Below are 23,746 nucleotides of genomic sequence, written 5' to 3' on the forward strand. Positions count from 1 at the left end.
GTCTCGATAATATATAAAACTCCTGATATTAGAGCAACAATTACCGAAGGATAAAATAAAACATATTTTGTTCCCTTTTGGAGCTTGGAAGGTTCAGTTTGAGCAGATGTTTTATACCATCATCATCACTGTCCTCACAGAGCTCATTTCCCAGTACATTCAGCATCTGGATCATATTCGCCATCTCACGCATATTCTCAAAACTCATTTTCAACGTCTTCAGAATCAATATTTTGATCACTGACAGCTTCCTTCACCACATCCACCATCAAGTGACAGTGACAGTAATATTTGATTGTGTTCAGCACTTGCTCTGCTGTAAATCACTGAGCCATTTCAAGTTTTGCAGATTATGTATAATATTGTTTTGTTTTCTGCCTGCGGTGACTATGAGTGAAACGTCACTTCATCATTGTGTATCAGTCATTTCCACCTTGTGGAATAAAGGTGAATTGCAATTATTTCGTCATTATGAATTCATTTATTATTGTGCAGAAAAAAATACGTACACTTGCACACCTCGGGTTGTTAGCGACCCTATACAATTTTGACAAAAAACTAGTGGAAAAACAGGCATTCAATTATAATTTTATAATTTTTTTCTTGTTATATTGTTTAAAATGGATCGATTGAGGAATCCTAAGAAGGTTGATGTCTAACTTTAAAAAATGAATGAGGAGGAGGATAGTGAATGACGTCTTGGGTCGCTAAAGACCCAAGGTATGCATTTAAGGGTTAAAGAGACAGTCCCCTCATGTACCCACCTTCATGTGGTTGCAAACCTCTATGACTTACTTTCTTCTGTACCAAACGTTGAGAAACCAAATAATATTGGACCCCATTGACAATTTTGGAATGACTTGGGGGTGAGAAATAATTCACTTTAAATAAGAAAAAAGGTTTCCCAAAGAAGCAAGAAACATAAGCTTAACGTGACTATGAACCTGAAGTTACGATAGTCTTTTCTTCCCTATTGTAATGTATATCAGAGTGAAACGGCTTCACAAACAAGAACAAATGTAGGCCGGGGCTTGGTTTTGAACATGGGGAATTGATTGGATGGTTGTGGTTTGCTATTGGCCGATCTCACGTGAGTGACAGGTTGCCCCGCCCTCATCATCAGAGAAGAGAAGAGACGTTGCGGCAAGAAGAAGGGAAAGTTATTTTAAGATTACGAGGCACATGAATTTAAAACAATGATGTGCATGAATCAATTATTTATAATAAACACTGGAGTATTCAATAAAAAAAACCAAGCATACATTTTGATTTCATGGTGACTTTAAAAGTGAACAAAGTAATTAATTACTGTCATTTAATTTAACTTGATCTTTCTGTACTTTAATTATAGTTACCTCTGATGTCATTGCATTAAATGCTGTATATACTACAGAACAATTCTATATAAAACATCAAAATGTAATGTCTAATGTATGTTTTTAATGTACCTTTCTTCCTTTTAATAGGGAGAAGAATAATTTATGCAATGATATATTACTTACTGAAAGAATTAAAAGAGCAGCTTCACGTCTATCCTCAATTTATATGGGATTTAGAAATTAATTAGTAATAAGTAATACTTTTTAGATAGAGTAATTAGTACAGTAATCAAATTACTCTGTGGAAGATTAGCTAGTAATTAGTAGCTAGTAATGAATTTCTTTTTTAGAGTAACTCGCCCAATACAATGGGTTTGTCTCATTCAGTTCCCCAGCTCCCGAGCTCGTGAATCAGTATATCGTGTACACGGGGTCGGGCACTGGGAAGGACAGTAAAAGACGCTGGCTCACTACATATTGGGACACCGATTGACTACATCATTCAACATCATTAGTGGTATTTATGAACAACAGCAGAGCTGATATCTTTCTGACATTACTTGTCATGTTTTTTAAAGTACATTATGATAAATAATGTGCTTGTTACATATACGTTCAAAATTTCAGCCTTAAAGGTGCTCTAAGCGATCCTGGGTGGAGTAACTTCTTGTTGATGTTCGAAGTGTTGTCAAACAAAACAGAGGCTAGCTAGACCCTCCTCCTCCTCTTCCTCCTCCTCTTCCTCCTCCTCCTCCTCGTCCTCCCCTCCGCTCCGTGCTTTCTGATTGGAAGCCCTTCTGCCGCCTGAGATCTTGCCACCTTTCGAAGGCTTTTCCGATGTAAATTCGGGACTTTGCGCGTTCCTTCTCCTTTTCCTTTTTCGTTGCAAGTTGTTCATCAGAACGTCGTCTCTTTGGTCATGTGTCGGCCATATCAAAATCATATAATTTGAACTTCCCTCTTTATGCCTCTCTCTTCTACACACTAACCCCAAACCTCCACCCCCAAATCATTCTTGTCGGTTATTGGCTGGAGCACTGTTTTTTATGTTTCGTTGTCCAGACTGGCCAAGTTTTTGTTGCCGTTTGTGGAGCTTGTGCTGACTACAGAGACCGCGTTTTTTTTAGGGCTGGGTAAAAAATATTGATTTCTCGATTTTAATCGATTCTCACTTTTACAAAACAACAATTAGTCTATTTATTTTTTTTAAGAAATTCAAAAACATAAATATCGTTTTGGCGCTGTAGCGTGAGATCGCTCTGCCGCTCAGCTCAAGAACCAGCAGCGCGGAGCAAACATGAACGGATCTTCTCTTCCGCCTTAATACCAGAAACAGCACAAAATAAACATGAATGAGCTTCTGAAAGTGTGTTAAAAGATACAGGACAACTTACCGAAATCCATATCACGTCACATAGAAAAGTAAAACGGCTTACAAGTAAACAATGTCACGTCACATTTACCTCAGAAAAACCATATCCAGTGTTCATAAACTCGTTAGTCAGCTCGAAAAATTATCTCTAGAGAGGATCATTTTGCTAATTATATGCACCACATTACATAGGATATTCATTGTCAATGTTCTTCAATATTTAATAAATCTGGCAAGTTTTTATGCAGCCAGCCAGCCAAAAAAATAAATAATAATAATTGGAGTAGAATTATGATTATGTAATTGTAAAGTTAATATTATAACTTTATTATTATATTAAAAAAACATAATTTAGTGTCATTTAAGTGTTTGTATACAAATCAGTTTACCTTCAATATTAATAGGCTAATGTAGTATCAACTGACTCCCATAGTTTACAACATTAGTTCAGAAATTAGTTTTCCTTGAGAAAAATTTCCATGTATTATACCTGATACATAGCCTATCCAAAAGAATAGAAAAGAATCGAAAATCGAATCGAATTGTGAAATATGTGTCAATACCCAGCCCTAGTTTTTTTACAGTGTGTTCAGGGGACAGGCAGCTAGCGGATAGTGAGGAGATGTTTGCTGTATGTGACAAAAAATATTTTGGCCTAAAAACCGCGTGACATTGCTTTGAGCACCTTTAAATAAATTATAAATGTTAGCTATATTGTGTTCATTACCTCTCTAGTGATATATGTTTATGCTGAAATATAATACAATTATGGTTTCTGTTTTTAAAAACACATATCGCGTGTCGTTATCGGTCATTATGTCGATGTGTGTGTCAGACAGCGCGAGACTGCAAGGGGTTGTTTTTCGCAAGTTATTGCGTTTAATAACTATTTTTAACGTCAAGCAAGTGACATAAGTAACAGTCGTGTGCTCAGTCTATTCTCTGATATATGCATCAACCTAAAACGTACACTTTTCACAATGTTGAAGTAGCCTATTAAAATCATTCAGATATTGCGTGCTGCTGCGATATGCATATCGCAATGTGAACATTTGCGATATTTCAATAATTTCGATATATTGCGCAGCCCTTCTTAAGCCTTATTTATTTTTTGCTGTGTCAAGTGAGGCATATGTGCAGACACTGACTGCATTCATTTCTGTGTCCGGTGCAGAATCCGAAGAGGAGAGGACGCTGGAGTTTCTCCTGGAGCCTCAGCACGTGTCTAAAGTGGTCGGGGAGAGCGCGCTGCTCCCCTGTGTGGTGACGGGATATCCCACAGCCGCCGTCTCATGGATGCACAAAGACCAGCTCATTGAGGACAGGTAGGAATTTGAGTCTCCGTTTGCATCATCAAACAGCATTTTTGTCTTCACAGATCTCTGGGGTGGATGGATACACTGCTATTAATACATCCAGAGTCCTGCGCTCTAAATCAGACAGTGATTTCCACTAACAGGTCATTGATTCCTCGGTGTGTCGCTGCCAGTGTGACGAACATGAGCTTTGAGTCCCGCTGTGGCAGCAGTGTCCACTTTTAGGGATCGCTCTCTGCTGGCATAGAGCCCCGTCCCAGCTGCCCGAGTAAATAATTAGAGTGACGGCGCCCGCCTGAGAGGTGTAAATGCCAGTCAAGACTGCAAGCGTCTGCACCACACACACACACACAAACTCTCACACCTCTCTCATGAGAAACACTGGCAGGCTGTTCACAGATTAGACCTGGGAAGCCACTTTTTCATGCTTCATTCTCATCAGCTGCTGGGTGTCCGAAGGGCACGTGCCACCCAGAAATTGTCGCCAGCCGATGATCTCAACACTGCGTACTAATAAAAAAGATCTTGATACCAACAGGGTTTCCGCAGCCATGGTAAACCTGGAAACGTGGGAATTTTAAAATTCCCCAGAAAAGTGAAAACCAGAAAAGATGCACTGATTTTAATATTTTTCACAATTGTCTAAATTAATTAAAAATAAAACACTAAAAGCTAAAATCAGTTGTTTTAAATGCTACAAGTTATTTAAGGCAGTATACATTAAAGCTGCAGTCTGTAAGTTTTGCTTCTTTGTCGCCATCTCTGTTTGAAACCTGCAACTGCAGTTATTTGATGAATTATCATCTTTACGCGGGTTGTGCACCGTCACGGCTCCTCAGCGCGGATGAATCTAATGTTTTGAGGAGTGTGTGTGGCTGTTATTCATTCACCGCACCAGTGTGGATACTGTACTTCAGAGTCACAGATTCTACGTCTATGAGTAACAATGATTTCCCCGCAAAATGTCACCTGAACAAGTAACATGTCTGCCACTTTTGTTCAGACCAACTGAGAAAAAAAGCATTACAATAAATCACACAACCAACGGTGATTTAAATCTAACGATCGCTTCACTCATATCACATCAGACCTTGCAAATTATTCGTATTGTTATACTTTGTTCTCAAATTGTTAATGTTAACATCAGCATTGCGTGACTATGTGTGTATTAGCGTTACTGTAGATTTCAGTTTCTGTACAGTCTAATCTTTGGCTTTTGACTACGGGTGAATGTCCAGTTGTCACTGATGATTGTCGTTTGGATCTTTCTGGATTACAATCCACCATCTAAATGATAATTACTCCAGAAAAGGCTATAAATGATCCACCACTTGCAGCATCCTCGCATGCGAGCCGGACTCCATCTTTATATACAGATGTGATGTAATGATGCAAAGACATGCTCGCATTTCCCATGGAAATACACCAGTACCACTCAAATTATAACACATTATTACAAGCTTACCATTGTGAATCGGGCTAAGGTAAGGAGATTGTTTTGAACACTGGCTGGGTTTGTACTTGCTCAAATATTGATTTCGGATAATTTCTTACCAAAAAGAGTTACGGACTGCATCTTTAATTTATATGAGATTTTCAAAGATCACATTTAAAGCTGCACTATGTAACTTTTCCGTCCGCTAAAGATCGCCTATTCAAAACAAAGGCATAGTTTGATGACGCCACGTTTAAGCTCAGACTCAGGGACATGTGGTCTTCACCTCACAGCCGGTGGGAAAGAATCGGGATAGGACTCGGGCAGAAATCATGTTGATGTGATTATTAACGTTAATGTAGTGAAGCAGAGCAGGAGCGAGTGTTGTGGAGCTGAGGAACCGCTGGAGCGATTGTTAATAAGATGAACACAACACACGCCTCGCGAGCAGCGGGACTTTTATTATGACACAGTCTCCGGCACCACTTCCGCTCCTCCGCTCATGAGTGTGAGGAAACGCAGCTCTGATGATCATATTAGACACATCTGAGTGTGTTAATGATGTGATGACGTTACTCTGTGCGTTCTCTCAGCGGCTGCGATGACACTTGTTCACACTGCAGTGAGAGTAAAGCGTTTCTGCAGAATAAAACCAGAAACCGAGGGGAACGCAGATATGACGCAATTGACTGGCGACGCCCTCACACGTCCCAGTTCCTCGGTTAAAATAGCAATTTCTCACGATTTACAAATAGTTGGAAACATTTGGGATATTGTAAGTACTCAAATGATCGAATTTTATAACACCGGCCTATTGGTTTGTGGATATTTTACTGCAAAAATGTTACATATTGCAGCTTTAAAAGTGGTATTAAATGGTTAGTTCAACCAAAAATGAAAATTCTGTCATTAATTACTCGCCCTCACTTCGTTCCGTAAGACTTTCGTTCATCTTCAAAACACATATAAAGGTATTTTCAAACCTGAGACCATTTGAAACTGGTCCTTCCACCAGCACTTTAAAGGTTCGAAAAGTTCATAGAAACATAATCTACATGAATCGAGCGATTAAATCCATGTCTTCTGCATGATGACGTGTCGTGGAAATTATTCTATCTTCAAAGTAATTAGGATTCAGAGAAGTAATGAAAGGTTTAACAATTGTTTATTTCTTGCAAGAAAGGCATTTCATCTCTCCGAGCTTTCAGAGAGCGAAGGCAAAGCTTTATACCCTCGCGCGCACAACCTGCGCACTCAACATCCTCTTTATTTTCTTTTGTAGCTTGCACACGGAGGATTCACAGAAGTCACGTATCAAAAACACATAAACATAGCATTAATCATGACGTAGTCCTTAATATAAATACACTCTGTATCTGCCTGTTGCCATGCAGAAGTTTCCTCTTTTACAATTTCTCTGTACTAGGCCTTTTCCTGTTATTTAGTTTCGGCGAAACTAAGCAGAACTTAATGTTCTCTGAAGTTTATTTTAATAAGGCATCAAAACTAAGCAGAACTTAATGTTCTCTGAAGCTTTACTTAATAAGGCATTGGTTACTGAAAATTATATGTTAAAGCATGCATTCGAATTTCCATAACACATGACCGCTTTATATGATGAACAGATTGAATTGGTCAAAAGTGCTTGCTTGACACGTGGGAACCAATAAACAGTCAATGGACTTTCAATGGAGGGACAGAAATCTCAGGTTTCAATAAAAATATCTTCCTTTGTGTTTCAGTGAGGACTGAAACTCTTGTGTTTTGTGACATTAAATGATGAAAATGTTCATTTCTGGGTGAACTATACTTTTAAATGATTCAAATTTTTAAATAATGAGATTGATTTCTTGATAATGGCAAAGTCAATCCACATGTGGCCATGCACAATTAAAGAATGACTGGAAAAGTCAAAGAAAAACCAAAAGGTGTAGAAACCCTGTTCTTTTTTCTTTCTTTTTTTGCAGGGTTTTATACTTTTAGTACATTTCCCCATACAAACTTCTCACAAATTGATTATAAACTAGATTTGTGAGTGGTGCTTTCCATACTTTGAGAAAAGAGGAAAGAAAGAAGTCCACTTTCTATGATATTCCTTTGCCTCCTTTTAATGCAACTGGTACTTTTATTGTCCAGATTGCTTAGAAAATAATATCACACCTCTCCCAAACAAAACACTCAGTTTGTGGTTATCTTTTCTGTAGCACAAAAAGTGCAGAACGAGGACAAAGTAATGTTCTTAGATTAGTGGTTTGCTCAAATCCCTAACCGTTAGCTCAAGCAATTTTAATAGTGTTTCTTTCCTTAGTAAACACCACTAATAATTGCCTTCCAGTAAGTTTGTCACAACAATAATTACCACATGCATTGGCTTGAATGGAAGTATCCCCATGAGTTGCCATCTTCACGAGATGACTTCATTAATCAAACTATCTGCTTGTGGAACAAGGGCTGGGGGTTATTTTAACACCGAATGCATTCTCAAACTTAGAGGAATGAAAAGAGGATGTTTTTGCTCTTGAAAATTAAAAAGTGCCTATGAGATTAGACAGGGTTGGACTGTCAGTGAGTAATTGGGAATGTTGAATGCAAGAGCATTGGGGAATATTTGCGAGAACGTTGGTATTATCAGACGAGGCATTCAACCCTTCTTGAAGCATCTGAGTTTATGAAAACGCTTTGCGTGCAGCTCAGCGCCTATAGGGATTAACCGCGGTAAAGGGACGAGTCGGAGAAGTGGAACAAGAGAGAGCGGAGAGATGAAAGGGTACAGTGAGAGTGACTGTTGATTGCCTCATATTGGGGTCCGTATTAAGTGTGACTTCAATCCTCCGAATCTTAAGACACAATTTAAACGTCGCACAAAACGTGTTCCTTTGATCATACGCCGCAATATGCATCTCCAAATATTTCCATAGTACAGAAGCATTCGGTTCATATTGTGTGCATGAATATTTTATGATGTAAACGGGTCTACACATAAAATGAACTCTAATACTGGACAATTTATTTAGGCCATTTGTATAGTTTACCTTATGGATTGATTTTCCTGATGGAAAAACAGTGTCATTGAGGTGGTTTTGGGGGTGATTCTATAATTGCAGGGACATTTGGTGTCCAAAGTCATTATTTTTTTCTACTTTAAAAACAAAAAACAAAGTATTTTTAATTATTTTAATAATTTGTTACTCATTGTCATGGATCACAAGATGTTACAAGCCATTATTTTCTGTAAAAAGTCTCTTATATAGCTGAAAATCATGATTTTGTGTCCTAATTAGTGTATTATTATGCCATCATGTGTCATTGTGCGATCAAAATATTTTATTTAACTTTTCTTTTGGTAATATTTCATTTATTTTATTTATAAAAGCCCTAAATAGTCATATTCCTAATTCAACAACATTAAATTGTTTAAACATAACTTTTATCTTATGAAAATGTTCATAAGTAGTGCGTCAACTCTCTTACCGTGCCATATTTTGCTGTTAAATTGGTGGAATTATCTCCCACAACTCTGTGAGATACAGGAAATGATGTCACTTTCCTTCATTTAAGATCTGAAGCTCTGAACAGTGTGTGTGCTCTCTCTGAGAAAATATTCTAAATGGTTATTTACTAAATAGTAAAACGTAAAATTTGTTACCACAATATCAAAAGGAAAACAGAAATTATCTATGATCACACAGTGGGTTGTTTAAAAGTCTTTTAATCATGATCTTATCATTTATGTTAGCATGTGGAGATTTGGCTAATAAAAGTTAAAAATTGTCAATCCTGTTACCGTCAAACTCTTCAGAGTAACAGAGTTGACTATGTTGAATACTTTAAAGGGAAAAAATCGATTTAAAAAAAGTTAAAGTAACGTGTCTGGCAACCACTGAATTATTAAAATTGAATACGTTTTCAAACAACACTGTAAATAATTTCTGTTAATGAACAGTTTTTTTTCCCCTTAACTTTTTGAAATGCAAAATGTATCCAATTATACCATCACTCTTTGGAATAGGGCAGCTGGTCCATCGATCCCTGAGGCGTTCTCATCCACACCAGTTCAGTGAAACCACTGATCATTCAACTAGCCATTCATCCTGTCCCCTTGTTCCCCTTCACTCGATTCTCTGGAACCCCATTTAAAATCCAATTTGGGGTTGATCATTGTCTGACACTCTCCCGATCTATAAAGGTTGGCTGAAATTATTGCAGGATGGACATTAGCGGAGTTGCTTATCAATGTTAATGGCCTATAATTCCTGCAGCCTTTTGTTCAGGATATGTATTAACAAGATTAAATGCTGTTTTCAGCTCATGCTCTCCCGATATCAAATTTATGCTTTTTGTAATAGTCTGGCTGTGTAATGTTCAGCCAGAGGGAGGGGGGAAAGTACACTTTAGCATTTTAAAAACAGTATTTATTACGGAAATGATATGCATTAAAAGATTATACTTAAAGGTGCTGTATGTAAGTTTTTCACTCTACTAAAGGCAGCGACTATTTACCCTAAGAGGTTAAGCCTGTCTGGTTGAAATGTTTGAAAATGATTAACTTAGAAATTTAGAAAAGTAATCAGTTACATTACTTTAATACAGTAATTTAAATAGTTACACTACTTGTTACATTTTAAATAGAGTAACTTGTAATCTGTAACCTATTACAGTTCCAAAGTAACCCGATACACTTTTTTACAAAAACATAATTAGAACATGTCTTGTTATATTGTTTGTAATAAATAGATTGAGGAATACTAAAAAGGTTGATGTCTAACTAAAAAAATGAATGAGGGGGAGGCTAGTAAATCCCGGGTCACTTAACCCTCTGGTGCTCTAATGTCATTTCTGTCCGGAAAATTTTCTGTTTTGAAATGTAAAAATTAACAGCTTCATTGGAATGATATGACACTTGGTGACTTTTCTTGCATTAGGTATGTAAACACACAAAAAAAATTGGGGCCGTGATTCGAGCATGCTAAGTGGTCGTAAAAAAAAAAGTAGCGTTCATTGTCTTCGGTCATAAATGACCGACCATAGGAAATGAATGGGAAATCGGCAAAAACACAACAATTCACCGATTATTTGTGTGTACAATCTACAAATCGGCAACAATGCTGAAAAAAAGTACACAGCAGTAAAGGGGTGACACTCTAAAACATCAAGAGTGTTATTTTGACACATCCACTCACACACACACGCACACATGGACACTTATACACACACACACACACCTATGAAAAACTGAGCCTATGAACCACATTTCGAATTTTTTTAAATCACAGCCTCATCGGAAAAATATGAAACTTGGTGACTTTTCCAGCATTAGGTATGTAAACACAAAAAAATGAAAACAATTTAAATGAGGGCATGATTCGAGCATGCTAAGTGGTCGTAAAAAAAATACTCCCGCTTGTGCTCTTCGGTCAAAAATGACACCATAGGAAATTAATGGGAAATCTGCAAAAACACAAATTCACAGAAAAAATTTTATATTTCTAACAAAAAAAAATGATCTAAAACTTTATAATAAATAGTCTTTGAGATTTTTTAAATATATATTCAAATCCATCAACAACAAAAAAATCATTAAATGTGTTCAAAACAGAACTAGGGAATTCTCAAGCCTCTCCATAGAGACCTCTGGTTATACCCATGGTTGCATGATTTCTTAAATAATAATTAAGAAGGCGCCAATCTGCCTTCAAAAAAATTCATTTTGAAGGCCTAGTCTCAATTTTAACCTGAAGTACTGCAATAATAAAAAAATAAAAAATGTTTGTATACTTTTCAATGGTAAAAATAGACCATGATTATTGCATAAATATTAAAAAATAGCATCAAATCATCTCAAAATACAAAATTAAAAAGAAAAAATATTATTGAAGAAAAATAAATTGCATTGGTTTTACTGGAGTGGAGGAAGTTTAATTTTTAGGTGTCCGGTCACTTACACTGGGAAGACAACCAAGGCAACCCCTAAACGAAGAGCACCAGAGGGTTAAGACCCGAGGTATGCGTTTAACCCTTTAACTGTCGTTTAACCCTTTATTACAAAATATTTTTACTGTTAAATTACTATAAAATCAAAGCCATATGTCTGACCAAGTTGTGTTCCAAATTCGAAGTTGATATAACAAAAATGTAAGTTCGTATGAGATTGAGTTTAGGGGCTGTACGAAAAATAGACACAAGTAACAAATTAATACATTTCAAATATCCAATTGTCCAGATATCACAAAATATGGAACCTTGAGACTCAGACCTTCCAAAGATATGTGTTTTGTCAAGATTAGAAAAGGTTTTGATTATAAAGTTAAAGTAGTAATATGAAACCTGAGGCCGCCCACAAGGGGAGGAGCCCACTAAAATAATTTAGATACAAGATTGCAGGCGAATTCCCAATTTCCAATTTTAAATGGTTTTAACAGGATGAATTTTAAGTTAGTAAGCTTTTGAATGATACCTGATTTATGAATTTAAGGATTTATGAAAAAAGGCGATACATAAAAAGAGCCCCAAGCGTCCTGCTAACAGTTAAAGGTCCCATGGCATGAAATTTTCATTTTATGAGGTATTTCAACATTAATATGAGTTCCCCTAGCCTGAATATTGTCCCCAAGTGGATAGAAATGTTGATCGGGGTAAAACCGAGTTCTGGCTGTCTTTCTCTGCCTTTGAGAAAATGACAGGCCAGACGAGCCAATCCTGAAGTCTCCTGGTTTGACGTCCAAGCAGGAACGGTTTCCTCCCTTTCCTCCGCCTAGAGAATCTGGCACGCCCATGCAAACGCTCGAGAGATCATTACTTGTGAACGAGTGAACGCTGGCAGTTTCTCAGTGTTTGGATGTACAAATGAAAACAGAAGTCTTTTTTCAGTTCCTTCTGATCATAAGATCATTGATTTCTTATGTGTAGCTAATTATTTATTATTCGTGCACACACAGTGGCTTCTCTCTCCAGACAGAACAGTGTTTTCGTGTTTTCTATCTTCTGAGTCAGTGTTTTTGTACGTCCTCGTCGCGTCTATCTGTTCTTAAATGTGCATACAGTCGGGAGTTTCTGCTCAACATTTTGGCAGAGCCACATCTTTAGAGATAAACCTCACACACGCCGAAGCTCGGCCTTCAACATCCCCGACCCACAGTACTGCATCTGGCCCACAGCGGAGGCACCAAACGCGGCGTGAGATTAAGCAGAAGGGGGTAAGCATGAGGGTATCCGGCTAGGCTAGCCAGCTTTCCCCACAATAAACTGGATTACATTCGATTACTGCTGTTGTGTCTTTGTTTGCGCTGTGTAAGTTACTCAATGCGCGTCACTGACGCTTTTCATATGATTGGAACATATGTAGAAATAATGCTTTAATCAACACTTACTAACTTGTTCATCTCGCTGTAATGGTACATTGCATGTGTTACAAAGTTGGTAATAATGATGAAGACGGACTCGGTGTGACTGGGACTCGTGTTTATTCAGAACTCTCAGATACAAACACAATAAACTTGCGCTGACAGACAGCGCTCTCATAACTCAGTAGTTACTATAAATAACTTTGTAAGCAATCGCTCCGTCTCCGTGATGTCCGGTTCACGAACGAATCATTCTTTTGAATCGGTTCTTTTTAGTGAACCGAACCAGTTCACCAAATCGGACTGAATCGTTCTAAACGGTTCGCGTCTCGAGTCAGCGCTGATCCATAATTTACTAAAGTTACTAACTTTCTGACATGAGTGACAGTCCCTCCGACTAGAAATAAACTAATAACCTGAAGTATATGCTGTAACTACAACAGTTCACCCTGAACTGAGACATGCTGAGAGAACTGATGAGAAGTGAACTCAGGTCCATCCGTCTCTCTGGCAGCAGCTCGTGCGTCGTAGACCTCGTTAAACCACGCCCCCTCCGCTCATTTCAAATGCAAAGATGTCAGCCAATCACAACAGTGGGCGTTTTTACTGAAGTCTCACAGCAGACACGCCTCTTGTAACAGGGCCTTCAGCCACAGGGCAAACAGCAGTATAGAAAAAATGCCTTTTATTTCTAAATTATGACATTTTATGATGTAAAAATCATACTAACAATATAAGTACACCTCAGGAAACACTATATAATAATAGAAAAATGCCATGCCATGGGACCTTTAAGGGCTTAAACGTTAAAATAGCATGTTTTCCATTAATTATCTGTTTTCTGTTCTAATAAATTCTAATAAAAATGGCAATGGTCGAAATTAATAATTGGGGTTAAAGGTGCAGTGTGTGAATTTTAGCGGCATCTAGTGGTGAGGTTGTGAATTGCATCAGCCACCGCTCACCCCTACCTTTCGACGCACGTAGAGAACGGTGGCCGACACAGGACACAAATGTCATCGTCTGAACAGCAGTAGAAGTTTGTCCGTTTAGGGCCACCGTAGAAAAATGACAGCGCAAAATGGCGATTTCACTGTAAGGAGACCCGCGGTGTGTGTAGATAGAAACGCCTCATTCTAAGGTAATAAAAGCATAACTGCTCATTATGTAAGGTCTTTACACACCACTGAAAACATAGTTATGTATATTATATTGCATTTCTGTCAATAGATCCTCATAAATACTACACACTGCACCTTTAAGTACTGAGTAATATTAATTAATGACATGTTACTATAGTGTTAGGATTTGGTTTAGGGTTTGTTGCATACAATTATGCAACATTTTCTGTTATTACTGTAATAAGTACATGTAACACGAGTTAAAAACGAAAGAATCTAGTTTGTTGCTGTATATATGTTCTGTTTATTCCTACCCTGACCTTTTACTGTCTGGAGATAGAGGGTTTCCTCCCATATGGAACAGAGAAACAACACAGTCCATCAGTCCACACAGATGGAGCCTATGGAGCTCCCTCATGTGTGTGTAGGGGGAAAAGTGTGTTCCCAATGTCGAGAACCAAACAGTGCTTTATTGACCGTGGAGGCATACCAACTGCTCTGATTCCCTGGCACTAGCTGTGTGCCCGTCTCTCAGGATGGGATAGGCGATGATGAGTCTCTGGGCAGAGAGCTGGGAGATAATAGCAGGTTCGGAGACACTCGGGCTTCTTAGTGGGAGTGTAACAACAGGCTGGATTCACTGAAAGATAAACACTTAAGACTGGCAAACAGAGCTGGAGGGAGGAAAGCCATTCAGTCTATAAAAGAGAAGCCGAGAAAGAGAGTTTGGTATTATTGTTTGGATCCCAAGGAATATCATTTATAGTGTTGTGTTTAAAATCCAGTCCATGTTACAGCTAATTCTGGCCCCGGACTGAAAAAGGAAGTGGTCGCCTGATTGATGTAAAGTGACTAACCGCTCCGTTGTTTACTTCTCTGCTCGATTTCAGATCTCTTGAGTATGTTTCATTGCTATGATTCAATGTTTAGATACACATCTTCTGTGATGAATATGTTTTTATAAATGGAGTTCATTCTGGGTTTTTTGGAGCCATGCTGTCAAAAGTTAAACGATTAGTTCACTTTTAAATAAACTTTTGCTGATAATTTTCTCACCTCCATGTCATCCAAGATGTCCATGTCTTTCGTTCTGCAGTCAAAAAGAAATTACGTTTTTTGATGAAAACATTCCAGGATTTTTGTCCATATAATGGACTTCAGTGGGACCCAAACGGTTCAAGGTCCAAAGGACAGTTTCAGTACAGCTTCAAAGGGCTTTAAACGATACCAGACGATACCAGATGATGAATAAGGGTCTTATCTAGTGAAACCATCAGTTTCTGCGAGAAACCGAGCAGTATTTATGCTATTTTTTTAACCTCTTATCAGACAAACGTGATTATCTCTGAGCTCCGCCATAACTTCCGCTAAGTGAGGTCAAAATACGAGCGTGGTCATAGATGTATACGTAGATGCCTCATTAGCGCCTGCATGGTTCAGTAGAATGAGGCATCTATGATCGATATTTCTATGACCACGCTCGTATTTTGACCTCACTTAGCGGAAGTTATGGCGGAGCTCAGATAGGATCACGTTCGTCTGTTAAGAGGTAAAATAATAGCATAAATACTGCTGGGTTTCTCGCAGAAACTGATGGTTTCACTAGATAAGACCCTTATTCATCGTCTGGTGTCGTCTGGTATCGTTTAAAGCCCTTTGAAGCTGCACTGAAACTGTCATTTGGACCTTGAACCGTTTGATGCCCATTGAAGTCCATTATATGGAGGAAACCCCTGGAATGTTTTCATCAAAAACCTTAATTTCTTTTCGACTGCAGAAAGAAAGACATGGACATCTTGGATGACATGGGGGTGAGTAAATTATCAGCAAAAGTTTATTTAAAAGTGATCTAATCCTTTAATATTTTAATATTTTAACTAGATATTTGCATGTTAGCAGTTCTTTGATATCAGTTAATGGTCGCATGAGTTGCAGGTAAACAAATTAATTATTATGAATCTTTTATTAGTTTTGTTTTATTTGGATTCTTTTTATTTTAATTAGACATTTTATACTAATTTATTGGGCAAATCTGTGGATTGTGTCGGTGCATCACAGTTGCTGTAATATTTTTACTCTGATTTCTTCTTTTTGTTTGTTTTATTGTTGATTTTATTGTCCATGTTATGTTAGTGTATAACCACAAGATGTAAGGAATGGTTGTATTAAAAAAAAAAAAAAGATTATTGAATTAACCCTCCTGTTGCTGTTCATTTATTTTTGACCAGAAATGTTTATGTTTTATTGTTTTAGAATATTTTAATTCACCGGAATGGAACGAAACTTGGTAAAGGTTTTGGCACTTGCTGTGTGAACACAAACAAATTCTGAACATGATTCGAAAAGGTTCCCGACAAAAATGGTTACACTTGTATTGTTCCCGGTCAAAAATGATCGCATGGGAAATTAATGGGAGACGCTTTTCGTCTAGTGGAAGCGTTTGGTACTGCACCCAAACAAAATCTGACTGAAAGCTCATTTTCATAGATATCAACCTCAAATTTGGAACATAACTTATTTAGATTTGTGGCTATGATTTTCTAATCTTTTTTTTAGTAAAGCGTGTCCTGAAAATATATATTTCATCTTAAAATTGAAAATTGTGTTTTTGTGCATTTTCCATAACAATAAATGTTTTTTCACTTTTTTCAAGTTCACTATTTCTGAACTTCAGCAATAATCTGCTGAGTGTCGTCTTTAAAAAGAGACCAAACTTCAGTCTGTGCTCCAAAGCTTTCAATATTTACGACAATTGTAGAAATTGTATTTTCAGGTTCATGCATAAATATAATTTCGTTCCATAACATCCCCTAAAAATACTGAATATTAAATAAAAAAACATTATCAAGCTAAAATATAGTACAATCATTTCATTTAAATTTTTGACCGACACGCGAACAGTATCAGAGGGTTAAATATCAGCTTTTTTTTATTAACACATTTAACATATTTTATAGAAATATATTGGAATTTATAGTACAGGAAAGTAAACAGCTTGGAGCTTGCTGTTTTTTGCATGCAATATTTGCATGTAATATGCGTCAGATGTTCCCTGAACGGTCCGTGTGTGGGCCGTCTGAGGGTAAAACTACAGTACATCGTTTATGACTTTGCTGGAATGGAAAGTGAAGGGTTGGAATGCATTGTGCTGGATGTCTGTTTTATTGTTTGGCAGGACATTGCCGCTGTTGTACAAACCGTGCAGCACTATAGCAGGATTCATTTAGCCAAATGTCCAGCAGCTGTTAGTCACTGGAACATATGAATTTTGTGCCTCTCTCTCTCCCATTTCTCTCTGTAAGGAATGACTGTGTCCTCTAGGTGCACTCAACAGTAATGATACATCCACGGCTAAATCCAGCCGCGTCCGCCAGTTCATTCAGACCTCTAATGTGCGTGTATTACGCAGGCTGTGGCTTTGGGCTTATAGTAATGTGCTAATCAAAATATCGGTTAACCATTGGAAGAACCTGCAAAACAAATAAAGAAAGGTATGATGACGGTCCAGCTGGGAAAAACAAACACTCTGACTCATTGTAAAGATGAATCTCTTCATATTGATTTTAAGCCCTGGTATTAAGATGCGTTTTGGTCGATCGGATCACGAGTAGACGAGGGAGACACATTCCCGTTTACACCTGGTGTTTTAATCCGTCTCTTTTGTCCACTTTCAACCACTTCTGTCCTGATTTCTTCGAGGGGAGGGTCTATGGGCGGGTACATGTGTGGGCTTTTTCAGATCTTTCCATCTAATGGACGAAATAAGCTTGCGTGATTTACATATGAACACGACTGGAGCCGACGGAGAAACACACGGAGAGCATCAGCTTTAGTTTCTGCTCTGACAGACACAAGACCAGCCGAACGCTGCGAGTGTGTGTTATGCCGAGTTCACACTGCCTGATTTTGACTCACCGACAGGTTTTGCGAAATTGCTGCCAATTGCCCGAAATCATAGGCAAATCAGTGCTCGTGCACGTGAGTAACAATCACGCAGTGTGAATTATCAAACATATTTATTTATCGACGCAATCAGAGAGAATCGCTGACGAGTAGCCCGTGAGATATTTGGCATGCTAAATGCTATTTGGACCTGTCGGCGATTCTTGCTTTGTGAAACGTGTTCTGACTGAAAAATACATCGGCGATGACCTACCAGTGTTAATTTTGACAGCAAATTTTGATTTAGTTTTAGTCATAGTCTTTTGACTAAAATGCCATTTAGTTATAGTCATATTTTAGTCACCTGAATTGTTTTTAGTTTTAGTCGACTAAATATCATATCGAATCAGTGAGTCGATTCAGCAGTTTGGATCGCCAAATTTCAGCAGTTTGGCGGTTTGACACGCGATCCGAATCATGATTCGACTCATTGATTCATAACGCTCCGAAGCTTCATGATGGCGTGTTTTGAAATCGTCATCACTATATAAGTCGTTATTTAGGGTTTTTTTGCGCACAAAAACTGTTCTCGTCGATTCATAAAGTTATTGCAGAACCGCTGTAGTGAGATGGACTTTGTAACGACGTCTTTAGTACCTTTTAAGGGTCTTGAGAGTGAACCGTGCATTGTGCCAATGGAGGCCTTTCAGAGCCATCAGATTTCAACTAAAATATCTTCATTTGTGTTCTGAAGATGAACGGAGGTCTTACGGGTGTTGACAGAATTTTCATTTTTGGGTGAACTAACCCTTTAAGGCATGGGCGTCGGAACCATTGTATGTGGGTGGGACAAGACCCACCCACTTTTTACAATCAATGATATTGGACCCACTCACTTTTATCGTCTCTAATCCAGCACATGTCTGTTTACCTACCCCTAACCAATAAACACTTATTATTAAACACGTTAGACACTTCCACTTTTCTAATATTTTCTTCATTTTTATTGAAAATAAATGCCTTTCCGATCTGATTTGTGATTGGAAAAGGGAGTAGAGTTAATTCGGCCTAAGGCGGATTCGAACCGCGGGTCGATTTGCGTCAAAACTTGATGCCATGCATCTTACCCCTACACTATAGCCGATGTCAAAGATATAGTGATTTCCGTAAACTTGTCTTGTCCAACCAGATGTTTAGCAAACAAGACGATATATTTGTACTTAATGTAAATGGAATCTATTCCAGTAAAAATGTTCTGAGAGAGGACCCACCCACATTTTTTTGCTTCCGACGCCCATGGATTAAGGGATGTAGAATAAGGCATTAATAAGTGCTAATAAACAGCCAATATCATATTAATATGCATGATGATAAGCGACTAGTTAAAAGTGAGAATTGGACTCTAAACTAAAGTGTTACCATAAGGTTTTCTTCATTACAATATCAAGTTTGTATCTCCCTGAAGGGTGGAAACCATCTGGTTTTAACTGGATTTTCCAGTAGGGTAACACTCGACTCTTGATGGTGGCATCAGAAGGAATAGTGTCACTACCCTCATTCAAGCCTTGGCACAGCTTTAGTAGCTGCTCTGTTTGGAGTCACAGCCATAGAGCTGAACAGTTAAGGATGGAGACCATGCCAGAACCTTCTGAGCTGTTGACAAGGCAGCCTTTCATCTCGCTCGCTTGTATCTTATGACGGCATCAATCACAGGCTGGCTGCTCTGAGGCAGGTTGGGTCAGCGCCACCGGTAGTTTGGTGTTGGATTTCTGTTGACGGATGCCAGTAGTTTGGCCTCAGAGCCACACACTGGATATCCATCACGGCAGATGTAGCGCTAGCTGTTAGCCCTAACCTGCCTGTAGCCGTGAGCTGCTACATATTAGTTCTGGGTTATTTGAGGCGACGCCACACATAGAACCGAAGCATTACTGCTCCCTAAACACTCCTAATGCACCGACGACCCTGAATGGAGAACAGTGTGCGTCCAACTTACACAAGTTGAGGAATTTTAAGGAACACTGTAAGGGGAGGAGACGGCTCATTTGTTGAAAAATGAATGGGAGGAATTGTGGCGTTTAACTCTTTCCTCACCAGCGTTTTTGCCAGCATTTTTGATTATTTTCACAAAAGTTGTCATGGCCCCCAGAATTCATTGTTATTCTAGCTTCATACATTTTTTAATCAACACTTGAATGTGGAGTTTTTCTCACGTGGAAGTCGGTAAAAATAAATGTGCATGCCACCTCGTGCATTCAGATGTGATTTATTCACGGTTTTGTGATCGGGAACAGCAGTGCTGCTCACGTGCTCAATAACATGATTGTCTGCTGTAAATAAAATGTCCTATGCTTGGTATAATAAGAATAAATGCATATTTAATTTAATAATAGGAAAATAATATCCAAATTATTATTTAATTATCTAAATCTGTTTAAAAATAGGAAGATATATAGATGCACGTTATAGTTGAAATGGTTTTTTGTCTTGTATTTCATCTCAAAATAAAGGATGTAATTTTATTCCACATGGAAATAAGCGGAGATAAGTGAACACACTCTTATTTACATGAGGTGACCATGAAGCTGTGGTTATTTTAACAGATATAATCGCTGCCGTAATAACGGCCCATTTCAAATGTTTACGTGCTTTTCTTCTTTTTATTTTTTGTGCGGTGATGAAATATATCGCTCTTATTAATACTCACCAGCATTTCATAAAAGTCTAGATGTTTAAAATGCATCCAAATTACAGCGAAGTGCAACCGTACGGTGCTCTGCAGGGGTCAAAAAGGATATAAACAGTGAATTTTGAAGTGATATATTCTTGAAAACTCAGAGATGTGGATTCGGACGGCAATTAAATCACCACACGACCTTGGTGTTTGTCTAAAACATCAGTAGGTAATTCGGCCGGGGAATTTTACGCGGGTGGTGGGAGAAAAACACTGACATTCTGGATTCGGACGGCAATAAAATCACAGACTAGCCCCTGTCAATTATGAAAATACCTTACGACCCCATGAGAAACAATTACCATCCGAATAGGGCTCAAGACTATGTCTAGGTCAGATTCAGAACGATGATCAAAACACAGATGGAGTCCATCAACACCCCAAAGCTTCACAGTCCTAGAGCTCGTCCTGGGTCAACATTTCATTCATTAACATTAGGCAGTTTTGATTTATATGCGTTTTATGTTGATGATCGCATTATTTTACATATGCATATGATTACATATGATATCACTTGTTTCTGCTTCTTCTTCGCCTGTGTTTTGATCAGGAGATTCTGTACTCGTTCAGAAAATGCCCCCTACCGTATAACAGTGAGAACACGGAAAGCCAGAAAATTCCATCAATGGTGGGGAAAGAGTTAATATGTGTTGTTACATACTTAAAGATGTAAAAGGGATGATGACGCAACATTTACGCATATAACTGTTGCGGTGTGTGCTGGTAACAGAAACAACCAACAGACGAAGTACAGCTAACGTTTAGTTAATTTATTGAAGGAAGTGTAAGGAATTTATAAAACAAATATAATGAACATAAAAATATGAAAAGATAAGGAAAACCGCAAACAATGAAAGCAAGAGGGTCGCCCAAATCAATTAAATATTCAAAACAAAAACCCCATGATTATTAACCCAGACCTCTAAACTACCTAATAAAGAAAAATGCAGAAACCAAACTGAGATCTTCAGCGTATTCGACGCCTTAAATAAACTACATTCTTAATGTGCAGAAAACTGTTTCTATGTGCTTTTCCATACGAAATAGGTCTGCAAGGGATGTATTTGACATGCGGATCAAGAGGGAAGTAATTAAATCAGTGAATGAAGTCAAGTACCTTGGCATCATTCTGGACAAGAATTTAAAATTTGATTGTCAGGTTAAGTACTTCTGCGAGAAGGTTAAACCTAACCTAAACTGTTTTTGTGTTATTAGAAGGGATTTGTCATATCAAACTGCAAAACTATACATGCATGCAATGGTATTTTCACATTTATCATATTGCATTACATTATGGTCACAAGCCTCCAAAACAAAATGAAAGCCTATTAGTTCAATATACAAACAGGCATTACAAGTTATGGACCAGAAACCAATGAGATAACATCGCTGTAATGTTTTAAAAAAGCATAACCTTCTTAGCTTTGACAGTTTTGTCGATTTTAATCATCTCAAACTGGTTTTTAAATGCCTGATGAATCACGTGTCACCTCTGAATTGGTCAGTAGGCGTCAAACACACAAGCCACTATCAGTGCTGACTGTATTGTCCCAAAGTGTAAGACGTCTTTTGGTCAGTCTGCTTTTTCGGCAAAGGGGCCAAACCTCTGGAATGCTTTACCTACTAATTTAAAATTAGAGACTAACGGCAATGCTTTTTACAGAGCACTTAAACAATGGTTAAAAACAAAACAACAGTGCTTGCATGAATAGCCTCACACTGGGTAATATTGTCTGATCATGTTGTCTTTGCTTTATAGTCTTTGTATGAAAATAATTTGGAATATATTGTTCTTTTTTCTTTCGTTTTTTTTCTCTCTTTTTGTAATTTTATGCTATTTCTGTTTTTCCTGTTCTTTTTTTTACTATTATTATTATTATTGTTATAATTTTGTTAGCCTTATTCTTTTTATATTTGATTATTATTATTATTTCAGGTTGTTTTTTTTTACCCTATTTAAAAAAGCCTCCCGTGGACAGGTGTTGAAAATTAGCATGTGTGCTAATGCACTTAAGCAAATGCATATGGTTCGTCCAATGTAATTATGTCCATGTCAAATAAATCTAATATATAAATAAACACTGCAGAAAACAAAATACAATTGAGGGCGATCTCTCTCTTTAACTAACTAACATTGAAAAAAAGGCTATCTACCGTGGTTACAGACAAAACTTACAAGATCAACCAGCAAAGCTTTTTACGATTGATCAATACGTATAACAAGTAGTAGATGGCATAAAACAAAAAGACTCAAAACGACAACTGACAATTAAACAAGTGACGTAGAATAAAATTAAAATTAAAATACTCCGAAATGGGAATTACTCTAGATAGTGAGGGAGTTAATTTGAATTTTGCAGTTATTGATAATTTGTAGTTATTTACAACAATTTTGGTAACAGGGCTGAATGGTTGACGCATCGGCCATTTTGTTTATTTTTATTATTTACTTATAGCCATTTTGGTCGTGTATCGTCTTATGTTGTCCTTTTTGTTTTTACCATTGAAAATACTACTTTCTTCTGTCTATATATTTGTACATGAATTGTTCTCATTTATTCGTCCGATCCATTTCCAAGGAGTCTTTCAGATAAAATCAAGTGTAATCAAATGCAAAACACCACGAAGGATCTTGTCAGTAACCAAGCCTGTGTCTTCCTCACATTAAAGTTTTGAAGGCACTTGCGGAGATCATAAGACACTTGCGGCACTCTTTAAAGAGTGTACGAGTAATAACGTCACAGTCCATGAAAGGAAAACATGTAATGTCTTAGGTGGAAAAGCTCCACCATGGGTCTACGTGTTTCACTGCGTGTTCTTCAGCCCAAAAGGACAAAGACCCCCTTTATGAGACCTGCTGGTTTTCCTTTGGGTTGAGGTATGTGTTATGCTTGAGGTAGGGTGGAGTTTCTTTGAGCACAAGACTTTTGAGTTACTCTCTCTTATGCAAGTCCTGTGGTCTGGCGTGTGTTTCGGACACTGTCAGGTTGACAGTTAGCCTTAGACATCCACCAGAGAACTGTTGCTTTTATAGATATTTTGGGACTGGAATCGGTGCATAGGAATGACTTTATAATGCCTGTATAGTACTTTATTGTACTCTCATCTCTGTTGATTTAACTGTTTAAATCAGTTCCTTAGAAAAGCACAAAAAAGTATATAAAAATAAAATAATATAAGCACATACTTGTTGTGTCCTAGAAAAGCACATTTTTGAATGCGACTCG

General features: G+C 37.7%; 1 protein-coding gene across 14 annotated transcripts in view; it reads left to right on the forward strand.

Moving 5' to 3' along the window:
- Window positions 1-23,746, forward strand: part of neo1a (neogenin 1a) — a 254,030-nt gene that overhangs the window by 143,360 nt on the left and 86,924 nt on the right. For all 14 annotated transcript variants that reach the window (XM_079806547.1, XM_079806548.1, XM_079806553.1 and 11 more), the window contains exon 4: window positions 3,866-4,016. In XM_079806547.1, the coding sequence (XP_079662673.1) occupies window positions 3,866-4,016 (151 nt within the window). The remainder of the gene's footprint in view (window positions 1-3,865; window positions 4,017-23,746) is intronic.

The sequence above is a fragment of the Gobio gobio genome (assembly GCF_949357685.1).
Source record: "Gobio gobio genome assembly, chromosome: 2".
Lineage (NCBI taxonomy): Eukaryota > Metazoa > Chordata > Actinopteri > Cypriniformes > Gobionidae > Gobio > Gobio gobio.